This window comes from Zeus faber, assembly GCF_960531495.2.
Source record: "Zeus faber genome assembly, chromosome: 5".
Lineage (NCBI taxonomy): Eukaryota > Metazoa > Chordata > Actinopteri > Zeiformes > Zeidae > Zeus > Zeus faber.
Window position 1 is genome coordinate 867,237 of NC_137192.1, and position 20,761 is coordinate 887,997.

At 40.7% G+C, this 20,761-nt stretch overlaps 1 protein-coding gene across 2 annotated transcripts in view; it reads right to left on the bottom strand.

Annotated features, from left to right (window-relative positions):
• Window positions 1-9,280: 9,280 nt before the first annotated feature.
• Window positions 9,281-20,761, bottom strand: part of rbbp5 (retinoblastoma binding protein 5) — a 50,991-nt gene continuing 39,510 nt past the window's right edge. Inside the window, exons 9-14 of one of the 2 annotated variants that reach the window (XM_080001298.1) lie at window positions 19,794-19,865; window positions 19,256-19,373; window positions 17,783-17,852; window positions 14,648-14,883; window positions 11,294-11,371; window positions 9,281-9,692 (exon numbers count right to left, since the gene is read on the bottom strand). In XM_080001298.1, coding sequence (XP_079857424.1) covers window positions 9,640-9,692; window positions 11,294-11,371; window positions 14,648-14,883; window positions 17,783-17,852; window positions 19,256-19,373; window positions 19,794-19,865 — 627 coding nt within the window. In that variant the 3' untranslated portion in view covers window positions 9,281-9,639. Of the gene's footprint in view, window positions 9,693-11,146; window positions 11,372-14,647; window positions 14,884-17,782; window positions 17,853-19,255; window positions 19,374-19,793; window positions 19,866-20,761 lie in introns of both variants that reach the window. The other variant, XM_080001297.1, reaches the window with a different exon arrangement.

A 20,761-nucleotide genomic window follows, 5' to 3' on the forward strand; every position in this document is an offset into this window, starting at 1 on the left:
TGGGGGTGGTAGAGGGCCCGTATATCCGGCGGCCTGCGGGCATCGGGGAGGACTCACAGGAGGATGGGGTTTCTGGTCGACTGCAGTGGGGTGGGCCTCGCCCCTGCGCAGGGCGTGGGTGGGCATGGGAGTCCCGCCGGCTGGTTTGGGCGGGGTGTCGGTCTGACCGCAGACGCTAGGCACGGACAGCAGGTCTGGGTTCTGTGCCCGTGGCTGCGTCTTGTGCCTGCACCTGGGGGTTGGTTGTATGTGTGCGCCCCTGGGGTGCGGGGTCTCCTCGTGCTCCCTGGAACTGGGTAATGCTCCTTGGGGCTGGGCGTGGGAGTTGCTCCACGGCCCTCTGACTTATCTGGGGGCCCGGGGGTCTTCTGTGGCCTCAGGGCAGGGTGCTCGGGGCTTTCCTGCAGCCGTAGGGTGTCTACAAGGCTGCAGAGTTCGGGGGAGTTTGGGGGGCTTCGGGGCCCTTTCCGCTGCTTGGAGGCACCCCGACATAATACCAACCTTCTACACCAGTACCAATGGGGATAAGTCATGTACACTCACCAGTGGACAGCTTACACACACACACACACACACACACACACACACACACAGACACACACCACCAGACCCACTTAGAGTGCACCCCAGCACCCTCCTGGTTGCATTCCTCTCCTTTCCTCCCTCATTTACTGCCATAACTATGACAGGGAGAGGCCAGGTGACCAGTTGTAGTTCTAGTTTTCCTTTTTCAATACATGTTGTTGTCCAATGTTCATGTTTTTGTGTAAATGTTGTTTGGTTCTATGTTTATTTGTCTCACCCGTGGTGAGTCTCCCCCTCTTGGAGTAGTGATCAGTTGTTTATAGACTCAAACTTGATAAATACAGTAGTTCTCCAAAGAGGGGGATTGGTGGTTCTCTATAATCAAAAACTGTGCTCTTGTCATTCTACAGGTCATCCACAAGAGTTATTGCAGCTGTTCTCGATGATTTAAGAACTAATAAAGCGTTGCGGGTTGAGAACTTGAACTCCACTTGCAGACTAACTCTGTCCTGGATGCAATGGCATACAAATACTTTTTGTTGTATGCCCAGCATGCTGACAGCACAGGTAAAAAAAAAAAAACAATGTCGTATTTTTTAAAGAAATATTAGTTTTCATTCATTTTTGACAATACAAAGTGGTGAGGGAATGGAGGTACACATTTATGCACTGTCATTGTGTGTTCCGTCATTTTACACAAGCTAAGCTATGCTAAAGTGCATTCATTACCGTAACAGCCATCTTACATGGCCGGACACGTTATGGTAATTAATTTTTTGATAAGAAAAGGACAGAAAAAACAATAAAACAATGTCGTAGTTAATACTTATAGTAGGCATTGTGTCCTTTAATTAATATATTAAATGAATTATTTCACATTCTCTGTGAATGTGTATCAATTCATTTCGACCATTTTTTGGTAGTTTCATGAGAATGACCTCTATGTTGTGTGAGCTGCCTGGTTGTTTCATTTTATATAGCCTAATTGGCGTCACCTTTTGATGCAGAGGAAAAAAAACTATAATCATCTTCAAATCAAATTATCCGTTAAATCATTCAATAGATCTTCATCGAGATATTGATGAAAACGCTTGATTCCCTCAACATCTCCCTGCAGAATAAAAATGTAGGGTGGAGGGAGTTGGAATAGACACTCTTGTCCTTCACTGGAGGAACAGCAAATATTGCATCTTTTTTGGAGAAAACCTGTTATTACCCAGGAAAGGATTTGGTGTTTGTCTGTAACATCATTGTCAATTTCGTCATTGATTCCCTTTGTAATTGTCCTGATGTCCATGTAGAAGTCAATAATTCCAAGTGAAAAGATTTTTCTTTTGCATAAACGTTCACGTTTTGATGACGATTTCTTGAGACCGGGCTGTTTTGTACCTGTTTTGTGTTCCTATTTTGTGATGTCTCTTGCCATTTTGATTCTTTTGGGGTGTACTCTAACAGCCTTTAACCGTTAAAGGCCATTAGAGTACACGCCAAAAGAGAAGACTATTTTGAATAAATCCTTTATGTAAATTACTTCATTGGGTCAAGAAAGATAACATAAAAACTCCACAGGTGCACGCTGAATATTCCGGTAAATACATGTCCCGAGGGCGAAGGAAGACTGCGGAACTGCCAGATGCAAGCTTTAGAGACACTTCTGTCTGACATTGGCCTGAGTCTGTATGTGTGTGTGCGTGCGTGCGACAGAAGTATCCATGCGATTTTCATCCCTCAAAAAACATTGCCTCATTCAATTTGCATTATCTGTGCGGCACCACTGTACAGCACCCTTAGCAAAGTGTGCCGCCAGTCACTGCATGACACGATGAACTTCCATTTCAAGGGTGGGGATCCAATATTGATGTTTCTGAGGGATGTGTGTATTTTTGCTATATAACTGCTGTATTTTAGTCCATGGTACACATATTTTGCATAAAAAATCTATGATTTAGTGTCAATGCCTCAAACTGAACTATATATGATTTCCTGGGAGCAATACTCCACTGTGTAATGTATGAGGACTGCCCAGCGCCCACATTTAAAACGGTTTTGGAAAGAGAGGAGGAAAAGGGGGAGCAGGGGTGTCTCTGCCAAGGATAAGAGTCTCTTTTTCTTCTGAATCTTCTTGGATTTTTATGGCAGGTTTGCATCCTGTACCCTTCCATTATCCTCTAAGGTCGGAATCAAGACACGCAAACTCGCCATGGACTTTGTGCAATCCCTTCAACACATGGCGTCAGGAGTCTCCCTACACATGAACTGAGGACTTTGCTTTAATGATTACGAGACAAGCTACAGTGCCAAGACTGTTGTGTAAGTGTATTTACTGCTTTGTATCTGTTATCTAGTATTGTACTGTTGTAACTTAGGACTACTGGTTTTACTCTGAACCCATCACTGTTAATTGCTTAGCCTTCAACAAAGGGTGTGACTTCTAGACACTCCCCCAAATCGGTAAGTCCTTGTCTTTGTGTGGGCGTGCCTTCAACCGGGTGCAATCAGTCCGAATACGAGAACAGCCGTCTTCAATCAGCGGTCATGCTACATTCACAGGGCTGTTACTAAAAAGTCAGAAAAAGCGTCAGCCCCGTGTGCAGCCGTTCTTGTGTGAAGACGGTATTGTGTAAAGACTTGCAAGTCTACCTGTGCAAGTCCTATACAAGTGTATTTACTGCTTTGTATCTGTTATTGTTTGGCTAGGGTAGCACCACTGCTCAAAACACATTCACTCGATCCCACTCGAGTGAAAAACTATCAGCCAGTCTCACTCCTCCCATTCCTTTCCAAAACCATTGAGAGGGCGGTCTCTAGACAGGTTACAGAATTTCTGTCAAGAAACAACCTTCTTGATCCACTTCAATCTGGCTTCAAAAGCGGACACTCCACTGAAACAGCCCTGTTGTCTGTGACGGAGGCCTTAAAAACTGCTAGAGCTGCTGCCCAATCCTCGGTTCTCTATCTGCTAGACTTACCAGCTGCTTTTGACAATCACAGCATTCTCCTGTCCATACTCTCAAGTATGGGCATCTCTGGCAGTGCACTTTCCTGGTTCGAATCTTACCTCACTGGGCGTTCGTTCAGTGTGACATGGCAAGGCCAGTTGTCTGTGCCTCACCACCTCACCACAGGGGTGCCCCAAGGCTCTGTGCTGGGACCTCTCCTCTTTGCCATATACACCACCTCGCTGGGCCCGATCATCCGCTCGCATGGTTTTTCATATCACTGCTATGCGGATGATACTCAACTCTGTCTTTCCTGCCTGATGACCCCACTGTCTCAACGCGGATCTCGGATTCCCTCGCTGACGTGGATGAAGGATTACCATCATCAACTAAACCTGGCAAAAATGGAACTGTTGGTCTTCCCAGCCAAACAAGGTATTTATCACAACATTGATATCAAAATTGACTCTTTATCTCTTGCTCCTACCAAGGCTGCAAGGAATCTAGGTGTCATTATCGATGACCAACTGACATTCTCGGACCATGTTGCCACCGTTTCTCGGTCCTGCCGCTTCGCACTATTCAACATCCGAAAAGTCAGGCCGTACCTGACCCAATAAGCCACTCAACTGCTGGTACAAACCTTGGTGATTTCAACACAACGCTCTCTTATCAGGCTTGCCGGCTTGTGCGGTGAAGCCACTGCAGATTTTACAGAATGCGGCAGTGCGACTGGTGCTCAACCAGCCAAAGAGGGCATAAGTTACTCCGCTGCTTATCAAGCTCCACTGGTTACCTGTAGTCGCTTGCAGCAAATTCAAGTCTCTGAGGCTTGCCTACAGAGTGATTGTTGGGAGTGCTCCCACTTACTTAAATGCTCTTGTAAGAGCACATGTTACCCCCCGGATGCTGCGTTCGTCAAATGAGTGTCGCCTGGCTCTGCCGGCTGCACAACCACGGAAATCCAGGCTATTCTCATTTGTAGTTCCACGTTGGTGGAACGAGCTGCCAAAAACCACCAGAGCAGGGGCCTCCCTCTCTGTCTTTAAGAAGCACTTGAAGACCCAGCTCTTCAGAGAGCACCTCCTCTCCTAACTTATAATTACTTAGCACTACTTAGCAGTATTTATTTATTGTTACACTAATGTTTCTGTTGCAATGTAGCTTGAACGTTATTCTCCCTTGTAAGTTGCTTTGGATAAAAGCATCTGCTAAATGACTAAATGTAATGTAAATATAAATGGCAGGTCAAGCCGCATCAATAGCGACAAAATCAGGAATCATGCAATCTGCCCTGTGTTACTTCCTCTTGGCCTCTACGCCGCATCACACTCAAATGTGACTGAAGCGGCCTGAATGACTGTTGAAAAAAGCAAACCCACCTACCCATCATCATGCACCCCTTTCCCAGGATTGAATTTAAATAAACATGCACGCACATACGCACACACACACACATACACACACACACACATAGGATATAGCATTCAGCATTTCTTCTAACATTACATTTGGATGCGTGTTGCCATTAAAATTCAAGGAGATGAACAGGAAATATGTAATTCATAGTAATGCTGCACCCACAAACAAGTGTAACACCGTGTATTATGAAAATGAATGTCCGATGTAGGCAGGCACAATTTTATGCAGAAACCTTGCCTCCAATCAAAACATAACAGTGGGCATTGCATTGTTAGTTGAGAGAAATATATTCTTCAAAATCAAATATAAAAAAATAATTGCCAGACTTTTTTACACATAGCGAGCTGAGCCCCCTTGACCCTACTTTTGACAGGGTGTTAAAAAAATGTTTTACTGCCTACTGTCAAATCGGCGCATTACAGATGTGAAGCGTCTGTTTACACTCTGAAACCTGTAGGCCTGTGCAAGTGATTTCAGACCAGGCGCTTGGAATAATTTGCAATAATATCACAAAATACTTCTGACGCCAATATGTGCTGCAGCCGTGGCTCCATCTCCTGCAGTTCCAATGAACCAATTTTCTTTCTTTTTTTTTTATTGTATTCTGTTGTGAAATCTTCAGCACAAAAGACATGTAGATGTAGAGATACAAACCTTATCATAAACATTTTGCACAACTGACTCCCTTTGCAAATAATTTATTAACTTTGGGGTTTTTTTTAACGCCAAAAGGAGTCAACCGTATGACTGTAGGTGGAGTGGTTGTGTCGATGTTTTATTTTGTTTAAATATTTATTCTAGAGATTTATGGAGAACAAATTAACAATTTATTGTAGTTTTGCTATTTCAATATTTTTTTGTGACGGTTACAATAGCGATGCAAAAGAAAGCTTGAAGGTCCACATTTGTGTTTCCAGATTGGAGTGTGGACCAGAACGTCTAACTGGTAACTGGTCGGTTTAGAGGCTGCTTAATCGCTTTGTTGTGTCTCCTCAAGTGTCATTGTGACATCATACCTATTTTTTTTTTAATGCACTGGAAAGGTTTGTATGGAGGCTATGCAGTAAATGGTTCTGTGATGTGCACCTTTGTTGGCTTATGGGACGACCTTGGTGTTGTACGTCAGAATTGTCCAAGCTATTTTTACAGCACAATGAATACAAATTGTGGTATTATTAACTATTGACATTCACAATGTTGTCACAGTTTAAGAACATTCATTTTCTCTAGAATGTAGAGTCTGTTGTGCCAGAGTAATTAGCGGCAAGGTATAAGATTGCAATCAAGACACGCAAACTCGCCATGGACTTTGTGGAATCCCTTCCCTACGCATGGCGTCAGGAGTCTTCCTACACATGAACTGGGGACTTTGCTTTAATGAATATATAAAATGGCAGGTCAAGCCGCATCAATAGCGACAAAATAAGGAATCATGCAATCTGCCCTGTGTTACTTACTCTTGGCCTCTACGCTGCATCACACTGAAATGTGATTCGAGCGGCCTGAATGACTGTTGAAAAGATCGAATCCACCCACCCATCACCGCACCCTTTTCCCAAGATTGAATTTAAAGAACACAACATGGATTTTCTGCATGCCTGTGCTTGCTCTCCGAGACACCCCAACACAAGCTTGCACGCACGCACACAAGCCCGCACACACCCACATACACACACACACACACACACACACACACACACAATTTTAAGAACAAGTTCCCAGCCCTGAAAGGGGCAAAACATGTGATTGAAGAAAAGAACATCTTGGATATACTGTATAAGGAAGTCCAAAAGATTGGTTAGTTAGTTGGGCTCCGGAGCCCCCTCACGGTTTATTGCTGTACTCTACATTCAGATAAATAATCTTTTTCACATCAGATTCTGCTCGATTCCAGTATTCTTTCTTACAAGTTTTTTTGAGGCCAAAGCAGATAGAAAGGTCATCCGGAGATCCATTCTTTTTACTGGCCCAGGTCTGGAACTTTTTGGTCATGACCATCTGCTTTTAGTCTTGCTGATGTTGAGCACCATGTGGTTGCACCACTCATCAAAACTGTCCATCAGTCCTCTGTACTCCCGCTCCTGACCCCCACATTTCACAAAAGCAGAGACAGCAGAAAACTTCTGCAAGTGACACGCATCCGTGATTTGACTGAAGTCGGAGGTGTTGAAATTCAAGGGGAGCCAGAACTGTCTCCTGGGGAGCGCTGCACACAGTCCGATACGCATCCCTGCAGCCACACAAAACAGCGGCCTGTAGTCAGATAATCCGTCATCCAGGAAACAATAGGGTAGTCCACCTGCATCTTCAGTATTTTCAGCCAAACTAGTCACATATTTAAAGTTACTTATTAGATATTATTTATTAGTACTTAAATGATATTAGTACTTATATTTTAGTTACTAGTTGCTATTCCAACAGTTACTAGTAATTTTAGTTTTACTAGTCAAAATGTGTTATGTATTATGTACTAGTACTTATTTTTTTAGATACTAGTAACTATTCAAATTTTTATTAGTAATGTCGCAATGTTACTAGTAACCATTTGGACAATTTTATCATTGAATTCTATGGGGCACTGTGCTTGAGATATTAAATATTTGCCTCCGATCAGTATCTTTTCAGATTGTTACTAGTATCCATTTCATTTTGACTAGTCACTATTAATACAGTACTAGTACTTATTCATTAGGAACTAGTGCCTTTTCTGGCTGTAACTAGTAACATTCTTTTGTTTTACCAGTAACAATGTCATTTTTATCTGTCATGAGAAATTACAAGACAAAAGAGCTTGTTGATAGTTTAATAAAAGAATGTTACTAGTAGAGATACAAATGTTACTAGGGTGGCCAGGTGCATGCCACTCTCCCATGCACACTGCAAAGAAATTGAGTTTCAGCAACCTTTGTTCCTGCATTCTGGTGGATTTTTATGCAACTTAATCACAGTCACGAGCCAACTAATTACTTTTTAAAAACAAATCTAGCTTTCCACAAGTCAAGTTATCCTCTCACCTGAGACTTGAATAAAATAAATGTATTATAAATGTATTATAGTGTACATATAACATACAAGCCAAGTGGCTGTGCACCCCCTGATGCAATAAATTCCCGACCCACCAACTCACTCCCCATTCAAACCATCCATTTGTCAATTTGAAGCATTTTGCTGTATCTGCCTGGAAATGTTTGTTTTGTACCTTTTTTTTATGTTTTCGACCACACATGCCGATCGACTTTCCAGATTCCTGATTTCTCCGTTAAGAAACTACATATGATGGAAATGTAAGTATTTAAAAATTTAGCAGCTGAACTGCTCATTTCTTGCCTCAAATTTGTTCAGGAACAGATTTTAGTGGGCTGATAAGGTGAAATCAGATAAAGCTTATGGAGTAAATACAATGAAACCCGGAAGCTCAAACCCCATTGGCTCACAAAACTTATGGCCTCATGAGGGTGGCTCTTCCAATTTAAATAGAGCGTCAAGAATACAATGTATTTAGAGACCTTTTAAAGTGGCTAGAATGCATAATTTGAGTGGTGTTTTCAGCAAAAATGTTCAAATGTTCACCTCAGAGACCTATATTAACTTGTGTAAAAAGTACCAGAATAGGTATCCTCTAAAAATGTAAAATAAACATCTGGCATCCCCAGATGTACAAAATCTATTTTGTATTCTAAAACATCTCTTCTTGGCTTGGACGTCAGACGTAGCAAATGGAGCCATAACATCCGGGTCCCTTTAAAGAGCAATAAACATGGTTAAAAACGTTTGAATTATCCAGTTGTTTTTTTTATACCAAACATATTACAACTACTTACATCACAATTGCAACTACTATAATTTGAAAAGCTAATAAATGCGAGCACGGCTTGCCATTATAACTACCAGTATTACATTTTTAGAAACTAGTATTGTTGCAATAGTTATCTAAAAACCAAGTACTAGTACAAATACATTTTGACTAGTAAAATTAAAATGTTACTGTTGGACTAACAACTAGTAACTAAATTATAAGTACCAGTAACTTTTACTCTGCTCATATGCCTTGGTGCGACTAGGGTCAAATGTGTTTTTATTTATTTATATATTTTATTTAAGTGCACAGCGCTCTTGAATGCACATGCGCTGTACCAAAAAAACCCCCAATCCAACCATCATTCTACATGTTTCATTGGTCTGCAAAAAAATGTATTAATCCAGATGTGCAGGAAAAAGTTACAATTTCATATGAGACCTTAACAGGAAGATATTATTATAATACAAGTATACTTTAATCCTGAGATTTATTTATTTATTTTTTTCACCACATCTAGATCGAGGAGAGGACAAGCACAATGCTCTACTTGTTTTTGTCTTGACAAGGCAAACAAACTGAAGGCTGCGTCTACAACTCAAATACGCATAGTTTTAATATGTAGAAAAACATTACAGAAGAAAGTCCTATAGTGACACAGCAGAGTGGCACATTTATCATCAATAAATCACAATATCGTACTACAGAGAGCTATAAGGGAAAATAGTGGAGAGTCAAGGGTTGGGCAAGCATGTCCAACAGGCGAGAGAAGGAAAAAGAAAGCTTGATGGGCTTAAAAAAAACACCTGATTCAAATCCAGGGTCAACTCCTCACAATGGGCTGCGGTGTCACGACTACAACAGATATTGTTCTTCCACAGAAGTCCTTTTCAGGGTAGCGAAGGTGTTTGGTTAAGCTTTTTTGCTCCCCACTCTCATTTCTTCTCCAGAGCAACGTCAGTCCATCCCTCCGATATCGAGCTGTTTGTACGCCTGCGAAACCAGACTTCCTGTGGGGTTCACAAAAACACTTAGTAACATTGCATCTTATAGATCTTGTTGTGAAGACATATTAAAGAGTATTTAACAGCTGGAAGTTGTTTAAACGATTAACAATCTGGGTATTAATTATTTCTTCATTTAAAACTTTTTTAGGAACATGTGCAGCATGCATGGATTGCTTTTGATTTTTTATCAGTTTGAAGTTTATTTTTTATTTTTTTAGCAGCTAAAGGAACAAGATCCTAACACAAACACCCCAGACCTCCTCCATAAAACCTGCATACAATCAGATTTAATTTTCAAGTGTTAGGGATGGGTCAGAACTCAAAATATTAGTATTATTTATAAGACTTTTTTGTGGGTAGTCTTTCACTTTCCAAAATCTTCCGTGTACTGCATGGTGAGCAAGAGAGGACCACAGGTGAACGATGAACAAGAGTGAGAAGAGTCACTTGGCTCCCAACTCCCAGTCATTTTATAGATTTTTTCGGTATTTATGTGCTCATATGACCCACCGAACATTCAACCATGAAAACTATGAGTTTTGCACATCTTTCACAATATTTTCAGTTTGAGTCTAAATTTAGCTCTCACACTCACCCAATTGCTGAAACAAAAATTAAGGCACTTCTTGGGGTACGTAGATGGGTTGCTTGAGGTGCATGACTGATATTTTTATTTGTAAATCAATCAACTCCTGAGTCCTGGCTGGGTCATTAAAAATATTTTCTTTTGCATCAAGATTTGCTAAGTCATATAGCCCGTCAGCCGTACAGCGCTGAAGGGCTATATTTCCAAAAACAAAGATGAGAAGAATTTAAGTAAATTCTGGTGATTGAAGCCTACTGACCTGAACATCAATGAATATATCCGCAAATGTTGCCAACTGGTTTGCACAAACACAGGCGCACAAATGTAATAACAGACAACCAAACAAAACCACAAACCCAGGGAGGGTGGCAGGTGGGAGCAGGAGTAGGAGGTTCAAAAGGGCAAGCGGGAAATCAGACAGAAGCTAGCCACAAGTAGTAGTCAGAACCGGGGGGGGGGGGGGGGGTGTTAAAGAAGGAAACGTTTTCATGGATAGCCTCTAAGGTACATTATATCAGCAATATTTTCATGGATACCCTCTAAAATGTTATAAGGGCAAGAGATTTGTTGTTGTACGTGGGGGTGTGGAGGCGTGCTGAAGTTAGTGAGAGCTATGCTGCCACAATCTGGACTGGATGAAACAATACCATTTTCACTGGGCAGAAAATACAGCTAATACTAATATCATTATATTTCAGCATCTGAGAGAATAAAAACCAAATCATGGATTAGAGATGTTTTCCACATCCAGATTGCTGCTGAAAGCCTTTGGAGGGTGCTCGGCCTGGGCCCCTGGGTGACAGCTAGGTGGTGCTCTAATTGGAGACTCTGCAGGAACGGTTTCAAATGCCAAGGGCGATGGCGTCCTTACCTGTGGCCAGGCCCCCTTCCAATCTGCCCTTCATCCCTCCTCCTCCTCCTCCACCTCCAGGCCCTGTGCTAGCGAGGGCGTCCGCAGGAAAAGGGGGCCGATCGCCCCGGTAAGCCTTGGGCCTGAAGGGGAAGTCTCTATCTTTACCTTTGGAGCCTTTCGGACGGCCTGCCGTCTTTTTCTTGGATTTACCGTCACTCTTCACACCCAGGAGGGGGTGCACCTCTGACACACACACACACACACACACACACACACACACACACACACACACACACACACACACACACACACACACACACACACACACACACACACACACACACACACACACACACATTAGGGCAAATGGCATCTTTTCTAAATACACTACAGCAATCACAACAAAAAGTTTCAAGAAAAAGGACCAATACAATTGTTATTGGTGAATTTATCTAAGCCAGGGGTGCCAAACCCGGCCCGCCAGAAGGTCCAATCCGGCCAGCAGGATTACTTTGAAAAGTGTAAAAATTACAGAGAAGACATCAATTGCAATTTTTCAATAAAAGTAACTGCTATTTCAAGTTTTTCCACTGGGGGTCGCAAACAACACTGTCAAGCAAGCAAACTGTTTATGCTGGAGCTGCCAGTAAAAAATTAATATTCTTCGTTTTCATTTGCTGTCAACATTACACTTTGTGGCACCCTCATTACCTAAAATGTCTTTGTCAACAAGGAGAAAATTGGAGTGTAGAGTTTTCCAAGAGAAATGGACCGTTTCCAATTTATTTACAGAGGCGAACGGGAACCCTGTGTGCTTGGTGTGTTCCCAGCAGGTTTCAGTACTCAAAGAATATAATATTCGGCGCCACTATGAGACTCATTATGGCGCAAAATACAACAGCTTGCAAGGACAACTGAGAAGAGACAAGAAAAATTATTTGTTAGCGGGTCTGAAGAAACAGCAGTCTGTTTTTACCCGTAGCCGAGATATCAGTGATGCAGCAGTGATAGATAGCTACCTTATTGCTAGCGAAATAGCATCAGCATCAAAACCATATTGTGAGAGGGAGTTTGTGAAAACATGCATGCTGAAGGCTGCAGAAATTATGTGCCCTGAGAAGCGACAGACTTTTGCTAACATTAGCCTGACGAGAAACACTGGCAGATAGGATTTCAGATCTTTCGGCAGATTTGGAGAGCCTAATGAAGCACAAAGTCAAGTCTTTTGTTGCATTTTCAGTTGCAATTGATGAGAGCACAGACATTATGGATGTTGCTCAACTGGCCATATTCATTCGTGGTGTTGATGGGACTTTGATCCGAGGAGTTCCTTGAGTTGGTGCCTATGACGGACACCACAACTGCAATTTACATTTTCAACTCTTGACTCTCTGCTGTTAGCCTGGGTACAGACGGTGCGCCATCATAGATCGGGAAAAAAGCAGGTGTTACAAAATTTAGAGAGAAAATACAGGCTGCAAATGGAGGACATCGTTTTTGGACATTTCATTGTATTTTGCACTAGGAGGCAAAGTCGTTAAAAATGGATCACGTCATAGAAGTTGTTGTCAGAACTATTAATTTTATCCGAGCCAGAGGTCTGAATCACCGTCAGTTTGACAGCCTTCTCAGTGATAAAGATGTTACCTATGGCCTGTCATACCACACTGAAGTAAGGTGGTTAAGCTGAGGTGCCGTGCTAAGGCTTTGATCTACTTACGGAAATCGGACAGTTCATGGAAAAAAGTGTAAACCAGTGTTGGAATATCAATACCTAGACTTTCAATACCTAGAATGCTAGGTCCTCTTGGCTGGAGGACCTAGCATTTATGGTGGATATTCCAGAGCACTTGAATTATCTAAACAAAATGCTGCAAGGCAGCAAAAAACAGTTGTCACACAGTATTATGACAGGATACGTGCGTTTAAGTTGAAGCTGACTTTGTGGGAGACAACTGTCAAGTGGTGACCCTGCTCGGGGATTGCTACGGGAGTTTGAGCAGCGGTTTCAGGTCTTTGGTGAACTTGAGAAAGAATTCGCAGTTTTTCACTCGCCATTCACAGTCAAGGCTTCTGATTTGCTCGTCGACATACAACTTGAAATTATTGACTTGCAGTGTGATTTAGATTTGAAGGATAATTTTCCCCGGGCTTGGACACATTTTATCAGTATCTCTTGCCAGGGTACCTCAAATTGACAACCCTTGCTGCAAAGGTCTTGTGCATGTTTGGGACTACCTACCTTGGTGTAAGTATTCTCCTTAATGAGCATCAAAAAAACAAAGCTGTGCTCAAGGCTCACACACAAGCATCTAAATGACATCCTGAAATTGGCTGCTACTCAGGATTTGACGCCTGATATTGATGCACTTGTGAAGACTAAAAGATGCCAAGTTTCAGGAGCAAAGTAAACGGGGAATAAGCCTACTTGATGTGAAATAAATACTTACTGTGGAAATATTTAAAGACACTCAACACTGCAATATAATGTCAGTCAGCAGCTTCAGTACAAAATAGTTTGGTTTGGTGGAACTCTATTGTTCATGCACTGCCACAGCTTTTATGTATTTTTTTTTATACATTTACAAGACAGGAGGATGACTTAACTTTCTTCCTTAATAGTTCCTACTTCAGTTTGTTTGGTGTGGTGTGTCAGTTCAGGTGGTCATGATTTCTACACAGGTGTGGAAATGAATGTAAATTTAAAATATTTTCTAGATTTTGACAAGTTGTTTTGATCAAAAAGTGAAATATTATATTGTTTAGTTCCTCTGACCTCTGACTAAATGTTGTTGTTGAAATTGCACCTATTTTTTAAATACATTTCATGTTCATAATGTTTTGTAAAAAGATAGCTCATTCAATGTGAACATTTTCAGAATGTACTTGTACTTTTTGCACTTAAATAAAAATAAACATTTGGAGTTATCGTTGTTTGTAGGTTATTATGCTATGACTACTGGTCTGGCCCACTTGAGATCAAATTGGGCTGTATGTGGCCCCTGAGCTAAAATTAGTTTGACACCCCTGATCTAAGCATTTATCCAACCTTAACAACCAACCCAACCAGCCTTTTTCCACTCCTTTCTTGCCGATTACAATGATCCGCTACTACACAGAAAAGTGCAAAACAATCACTTATATAGTGATTGCTTTTGAGAGGCATGAAGGGCTTGTTGATAATCTCTGCAGCCTTGCATCGAGTTAATACAGTTAGCGTGCAACCTCTTACAATCTCGTATTGGACACACATGAATTCAACTGTCTATTACAAAGAGCTAATTTCTCCCCAAATCTGGGAGTATCCCTTTCAAGTGAGCATCACAGTTCCATACGTGAGGATCTTCAAGCGTTTGTTCCTGACGATGTTCTGTGTATTGATTTTAAGTTTGCGGTTTATACGTTCATAATGTACGATGTTCAAATTGTTTTGGGTTTTTGTTGAGTGTAAATTAACCACTTGGATTGATTGAATAAACAGTTTTCCTATATTTGTTCATGTTTCATGTTTCCTCTTACCATCGCAAGGCACTCCCTGCAGCTCTATAGTGGTGGTACGGGCTTTTTTTTTGGCTGGGCCTCCCTCAGATGAGGGTTGCCGCTGCTTCTTGTCGCTGGCCGCTGGGACGTCCTCCACGGGGGTCCCTTGGGTGGAGGTGTCTGGTGGGGGCCCGAAGGGGTTCTCTTCAGGGTCTTCCACCTCTGGGGCAATGGGCAGGTACAGCAGGGCCTTGTAGTCCTCCAGCTCCTCGTCACTGTTGACACACCCCCCCACCCCAAATATCTGATCAACACGAGCAAATACAGGAAGGCGCTTTGCTTTCTTCTTCCCTGTCGAAGAGGGTTTTTTAAATTTTGTTATTAATGTTTTTTTATTGATATTTGTATTTAACTGATTTGCAAATACGATTATTTAATAAGCTCAATTGGAATTATTGTAAGATGAAATGCATGCAAGCATACAAATGAAAAGACCTTGAGCTCAATTATTGTCAGATATTATGGAGTGCCCTATAGAACCAGAATCATTTCGATTAGCTCTTATTTAAACGTGAAATTCTCCTAAATGTACCTTGTTGTTGAAGCAATGTTCAGTTTGAGTTAATGATTACTGTGATATCACCAAGAGACATTGCTATCAGAGAACCCCGGAGTGTTTCCCTATGACACTGGCTGTTTGACAACGTATGCAGCAAGCATGTGAAGCACCAAGGGATGTCACCGAGGCCCGAAGGACATCCCAATCTGCCTGATATTCTTCTGGGAGACACTCTACTCCTGCGTTGCTGAGAAGGTCTGTGAAAACCTTGTGCACAGAGATCCAGATGGGCCAACATCAGGCTGAATAACTTAGGACATTTTCTGAACAACGAACAAAGTTCTGTTGTGTGAAATTAAATGCAAGCGTCGACTTCTGCTCTTCCTCCTCTCCACCGATGAACATGAAGTGTTTGGCCTCCAACTGCCACATACGCACAACCAAGCCCAACCAACAATGCTCCCCTGAACCCGCACTCAGTGATGCCACTGCATCAGACAAAGCATCAAACAATGACTGTAATCGGAATGTTTTTCTGCTCCAACTGGGAGCTGTGGAATTGCCTCAAGTCCTGCTGGAAATTATATCTTTGTGATCCCCGGAGGTGGCCTATGTGCATGTTCGCAGCAGTTGTCTAATCAATCTGTCTATCCTGATAGAACACAAGATTATTAAATGTTCTCTAAGAAAAGCTTGTAAAAGCTGTTTGTAATTGGAGTATTGGCGAATTTACATTCAATAATTTTCAATATTCTAGGAGATGGTTCAAATAGTTAGTTAATGAAATCATCATCATCAAGTAGTAACAGGATTAAGCACAAGATAAAAGTGATTGCTTCATTGATTGTGTTCACTATGATAATAATAGCCCTTCTTAGGTTTTAGATGGTCTCAATTTGAATGCTGGCCATGTTATAGTCATAAATACACTCACTGGCCACTTTATTAGGTACACCTGTTCAATTGCTGGTTAAAACAAATAGCTAACCCGGCAACCACATGGCAGCAACTCATTGCATTTAGGCATGTAGACATGGTGAGGATGACTTGCTGAAGTTCAAACCGAGCATCAGAATGGGGAAGAAAGGGGATTTAAGTTACTTTGAACGTGGCATGGTTGTTGGTGCCAGACTGGTCTGAGTATTTCAGAAACTGCTGACCCACTGGGATCTTCACGCACAATCATCTCATTACAACAAGCCTTTGACAAATTGCAAGACGCACTATTTAATTTGAAATTAGTCCTGAATTCAAACAAGACTAAATATATGCTGTTCTCTAGATATAGAGATATTATGGACAGTAATTTGGACACAAAATCGACAGGATCTCTGAGTGTAAATATCTTGGTATCTGGCTGGATTAAAAAGTTACTTTTAAATTTCACATTGACACTTTTTAGCAAGCTGCGACAAAAAAGATGGATATTTGTACAGAAACAAAGCAAATTTTCCTATGTTCAGTAGAAAGCGGATAATTGAGACTGTCTTGTCTATTTTGGATTACGGTGACATTATCTATAGACAAGCCTCTGCCTCAACTCTTAAACCCTTAGATTCAGTTTATCACTCCGCCCTAAGATGTATTACAAGTGACAGTTACTCAGTCATTGCATCTTATTTGAAAAGGTTGGGTGGGCTTCTCTCACAGTAAGACATGACAGGCATTGGTTTTTATTTAATTTATTTATAAAGCCCTACTTGGCAAGTTGCCATCATATAATCTCATTATTAAATTGGTCTAATTGTCATTATTCAACTGGCTCAAATGATTAGCTAATGCTCAAAGTCCCGCATGCAAGCACTGATATGGAAAAACTGCTTTTAGTTTCTGTGCTGCACACACTTGTAACAGTTCACAACACACATTGAAATTTGACACAATAATACCTATGGGTCAATTTATTTCCATGATTCCATGATTTTTTTTCCATGATTTTAAAGTGCTCCGCCCATTAATGTAATTAATGTATATTAATAACCCTAACCCTAACCCTAAACCCTAACCCTAACCCTTCCATTGCGGCACTGTCAGCAGCCAGGCAGCAGAGATGCCCTGTGGTGCACTGGGATTTAAGAACTCAACTATGAGCAGGCCGCACACTTTTACTTTCTATGAATGTGTAAAAATCTGAAAGACATTAAAACATGAACAGGTACCTTTGCGCACATGAATAAACACAAATCTCGGATGAAACATAAATATTTAAATATCACTAATGCAACAAATGTATTTATTTTGGGGTGCACGTTTTGCTGTTTGCTGTCCCTATTTTTTATGTTAAAAAGTGGTTGTTAAAGGGGGCAACCAGAGGCAAGGAAATGGTTGCCAACTAACTCAATCTGATTGATGAGGGCAACTGGGCAACAGTTACTGTCGTGCCCTGGGATATTTTGAAAAGTTATCAAAAAGGAGGATTCGAACAGTCTTAGGTCTGAAATTGTTTCAAAGAAGGTTCCTGCTCTACTGAGACCTATGAAACTTTTGATCTAAAAAAGATCTAAAAATGTTGATATGGATCACCTTAAAACCTTTTCTTTTTAAGCGTTAAATAACAAAAACCAACTCTTACAGTTGGACCACACTTTTCCTTAATGTCTAGCAGCATCATTCACCTGCTGCAGAAGGCAACAATTGGGTCAACTGTGGTGACGTCCACCTCTTCATCCTCTGCAGCGTCTGCACCTGAACAATCACACAAAAAAACATAGGCAGACTAAACAGACTCTCCAATCCTTGCAGTAGATTAAGTTGTTTGTTTTTTTGTTTACCATTTTTAAAACTCAGGCCTTATTAACTCTGCTCCATAAGTTATTTTTTTACTACTTAAGATGGGTCACTTTAGGAAAAGACATTGAGTTTCCGGCTTAGAAAATGACAGTCAATGCAGTTTAACTAAAAATAATAATTAACCCCTTAACTGCATTATTTAATGTACATTATCTACATGTATGTACATTTTAAAAACATTGATTTTGTTCACATTTTTCTTTGATTCAATTGAAAAATGATAAAAAAAAAAAAAAAAAAAAAGATACTAGCAGTAGCAGTGGTTTTCAGTAAGTTAATAGAAAATGCCCAATGCTCATAACAACGATAAAGATTTTAATATATTTTTTGGTCAGTAAAGATGGCAAGAAGATACTTGAACTGTAAAGGCCAAATTATACTTTCCGTGCCCACATGACGTAACTGTCATTTACATGACAGTTCCAATAAATGTAATATTTCCTTAACCCATTTAAGTGCATGTAAACACACTTACTGTTGAGGCCCCCCTTGACTTTTGAAAGACTTTTAAAAGATTCTTATAGGATTTTTTTGTTTTTTTTTATATGGATACCGTCCATTAAAAAAATAAGTTGTTTTATTTCATGTTAAGTACTTGGGTCATTAATTAATACATACAAGTAATATTTCTTATGTCTTATTTCATGAATAATTAAATAAAAATCACTGAGCAGGACTGCTTATGCAGTAGTGTATGTGGTTTAGGATCGTGTTTCACTACTAAAAATACACAAAGTTTCATAATTTTGTTGATTCCTTTCAGGGCGCTGTGCCACTACGCAAACTCTGCCCAGTTTAACTGCTTCAGGCTTCCGCCATAAGATCTCAGCAACATCTCTTTTTCTTTATTTGGCCCCTCTGGCAAATCTGTTATTCATTTTATGGATGGTCTGAGTTGAAGTGAAACCGAATCTTTATAAAAAAATAAATAATAATATAAAAAAAAAAAAGTGTAGCAGCTGTATAAAAAAAGCTCACATTTGGAAATATTTCCAGTTTTGTTAATGGGTCACTTTAGGAAAAGTCATCGAGTTTCCGGCTTAGAAGATGACATTCAATGGAGTTTAACAAAAAAATAAATAAATTAACCCCGTAACTGCATTATTTAATGTACATTATCTACATGTATGTACATTTATTGTAAGTCGCTTTGGATAAAAGCGTCTGCTAAATGACTAAAAATGTAAAAAAAAAAAAAAAAATTTAAACCAATATTTATGGCCTGGGTTGAAAAATAGCAAACCCATCTGTTGATGTTCTCATCTTTCTCTAACTTCTGTCCATAGGTGCGTATGTACCGGTCTGTTCTGGTTCGCTCTTGTCTTCGTCTTCAATGTCGAACTCAGACTCTCTCTCCTCGTACTCCACATTCTCATCAAGTTCTTTAAAGTCTGGGGCAAAGGCACTCCAGTTTTCCTTAAGTCAAGAGGACATGATACAGATAATTTCAGCATAGCTTTTTACAATATATGGGTTGTTTATATAGACTCAAAAAAGGTAAATACATTGTTAACACTTTTGGTTTTTGAAATCTACCGAGTTTTATAGGACACATTGATGGTATGCTAGCAGGTGATACGAGCCTCAAGGTATTTAACGTCTCTCTCTTGTCTAGAAAGAATAACTAATATCATAACATATATGGTATAAATAAATCTGGCAGTGTGACCACCAGGTCATGTTTCCATGATATCAGATGATTAGAAAATAGAACATTATAGAATAGACAGACGAAATGTTCAAGAATAGACTGATAGACCATTAGAAGTACTTGAGGAACAAATGTCCCAATGCATCCAACTGACTTCCAACGTGATTTGGTCGGTTATTACTCACCACTTGGTTTTGGGCCCAGATGGAAACGACTCCACTGGAGATAGAGGTGATGATTGGACGCACAGGATGCCACTAGAGATGGGGAAAAGGTAAGAAAAAGGAAAAATAAACAAAAAAAAAGTCATTGGGCAGCTGTTAGATATATGGACAACTTCAATTTACCGTGTTATGATTGTTGTTGTTGAAATTATAATTCTAAGAATTGTAATGAACAATTGTAGAACCTTTCTTACAGAGGATGTTGAAGCAGTTTTCCTCATTAAACTGGACAAGCTAAGCTCATCTTTATTTTGTCACACACACACATTACGTGCAGCTACAGCGACTGACATGCAAATGGAGACCGTGGCCAGCAGCAGAAATGTATTTTTCACACAATAACTAATGAAAGCATTGGGGGTATTTCAGACATACAACATTCTAACACTGTGTGTGTGTGCGTGCGTGCGTGCGTGCGTGCGTGCGTGCGTGCGTGCGTGCGTGCGTGCGTGCGTGCGTGCGTGCGTGCGTGTGTGGTTCAAGGTCATTAGTGGATTGTTATAATTTGCATAAGTCCATCTGTTTTGAAGGGAGGGCCAGGATAGTGGCTAATCTATCCTGGCCCTCCCTTCAAAACAGATGGACTTATGCAAATTATAACAATAACCCAAAGGTGTCCAGGGGCCAGATCACTGGGGGGGTGTAGAAGGAGAGGAGTGAGGCGGAAGTTAGGGGCAAGTCAAAGCAACAGAAAGGGGGACTGAAGAAAAGTCAGTAATAAAATGGACACGGCTGTTGACATATATGAAAAATGTGATCTCAGTTAATGAGCGTATTGTGACATGAACATCCCAACCTACACTGTGACATAGACAATGAATAAATAAAAATGGGCAATCAATAAAGCTCTCTTCCTGCGTGAGTTCCAGTCGGAGCAGATATTTTCCAGCTAGCACTGGTTACTTACGCCAACATGGCTAAATAATTAA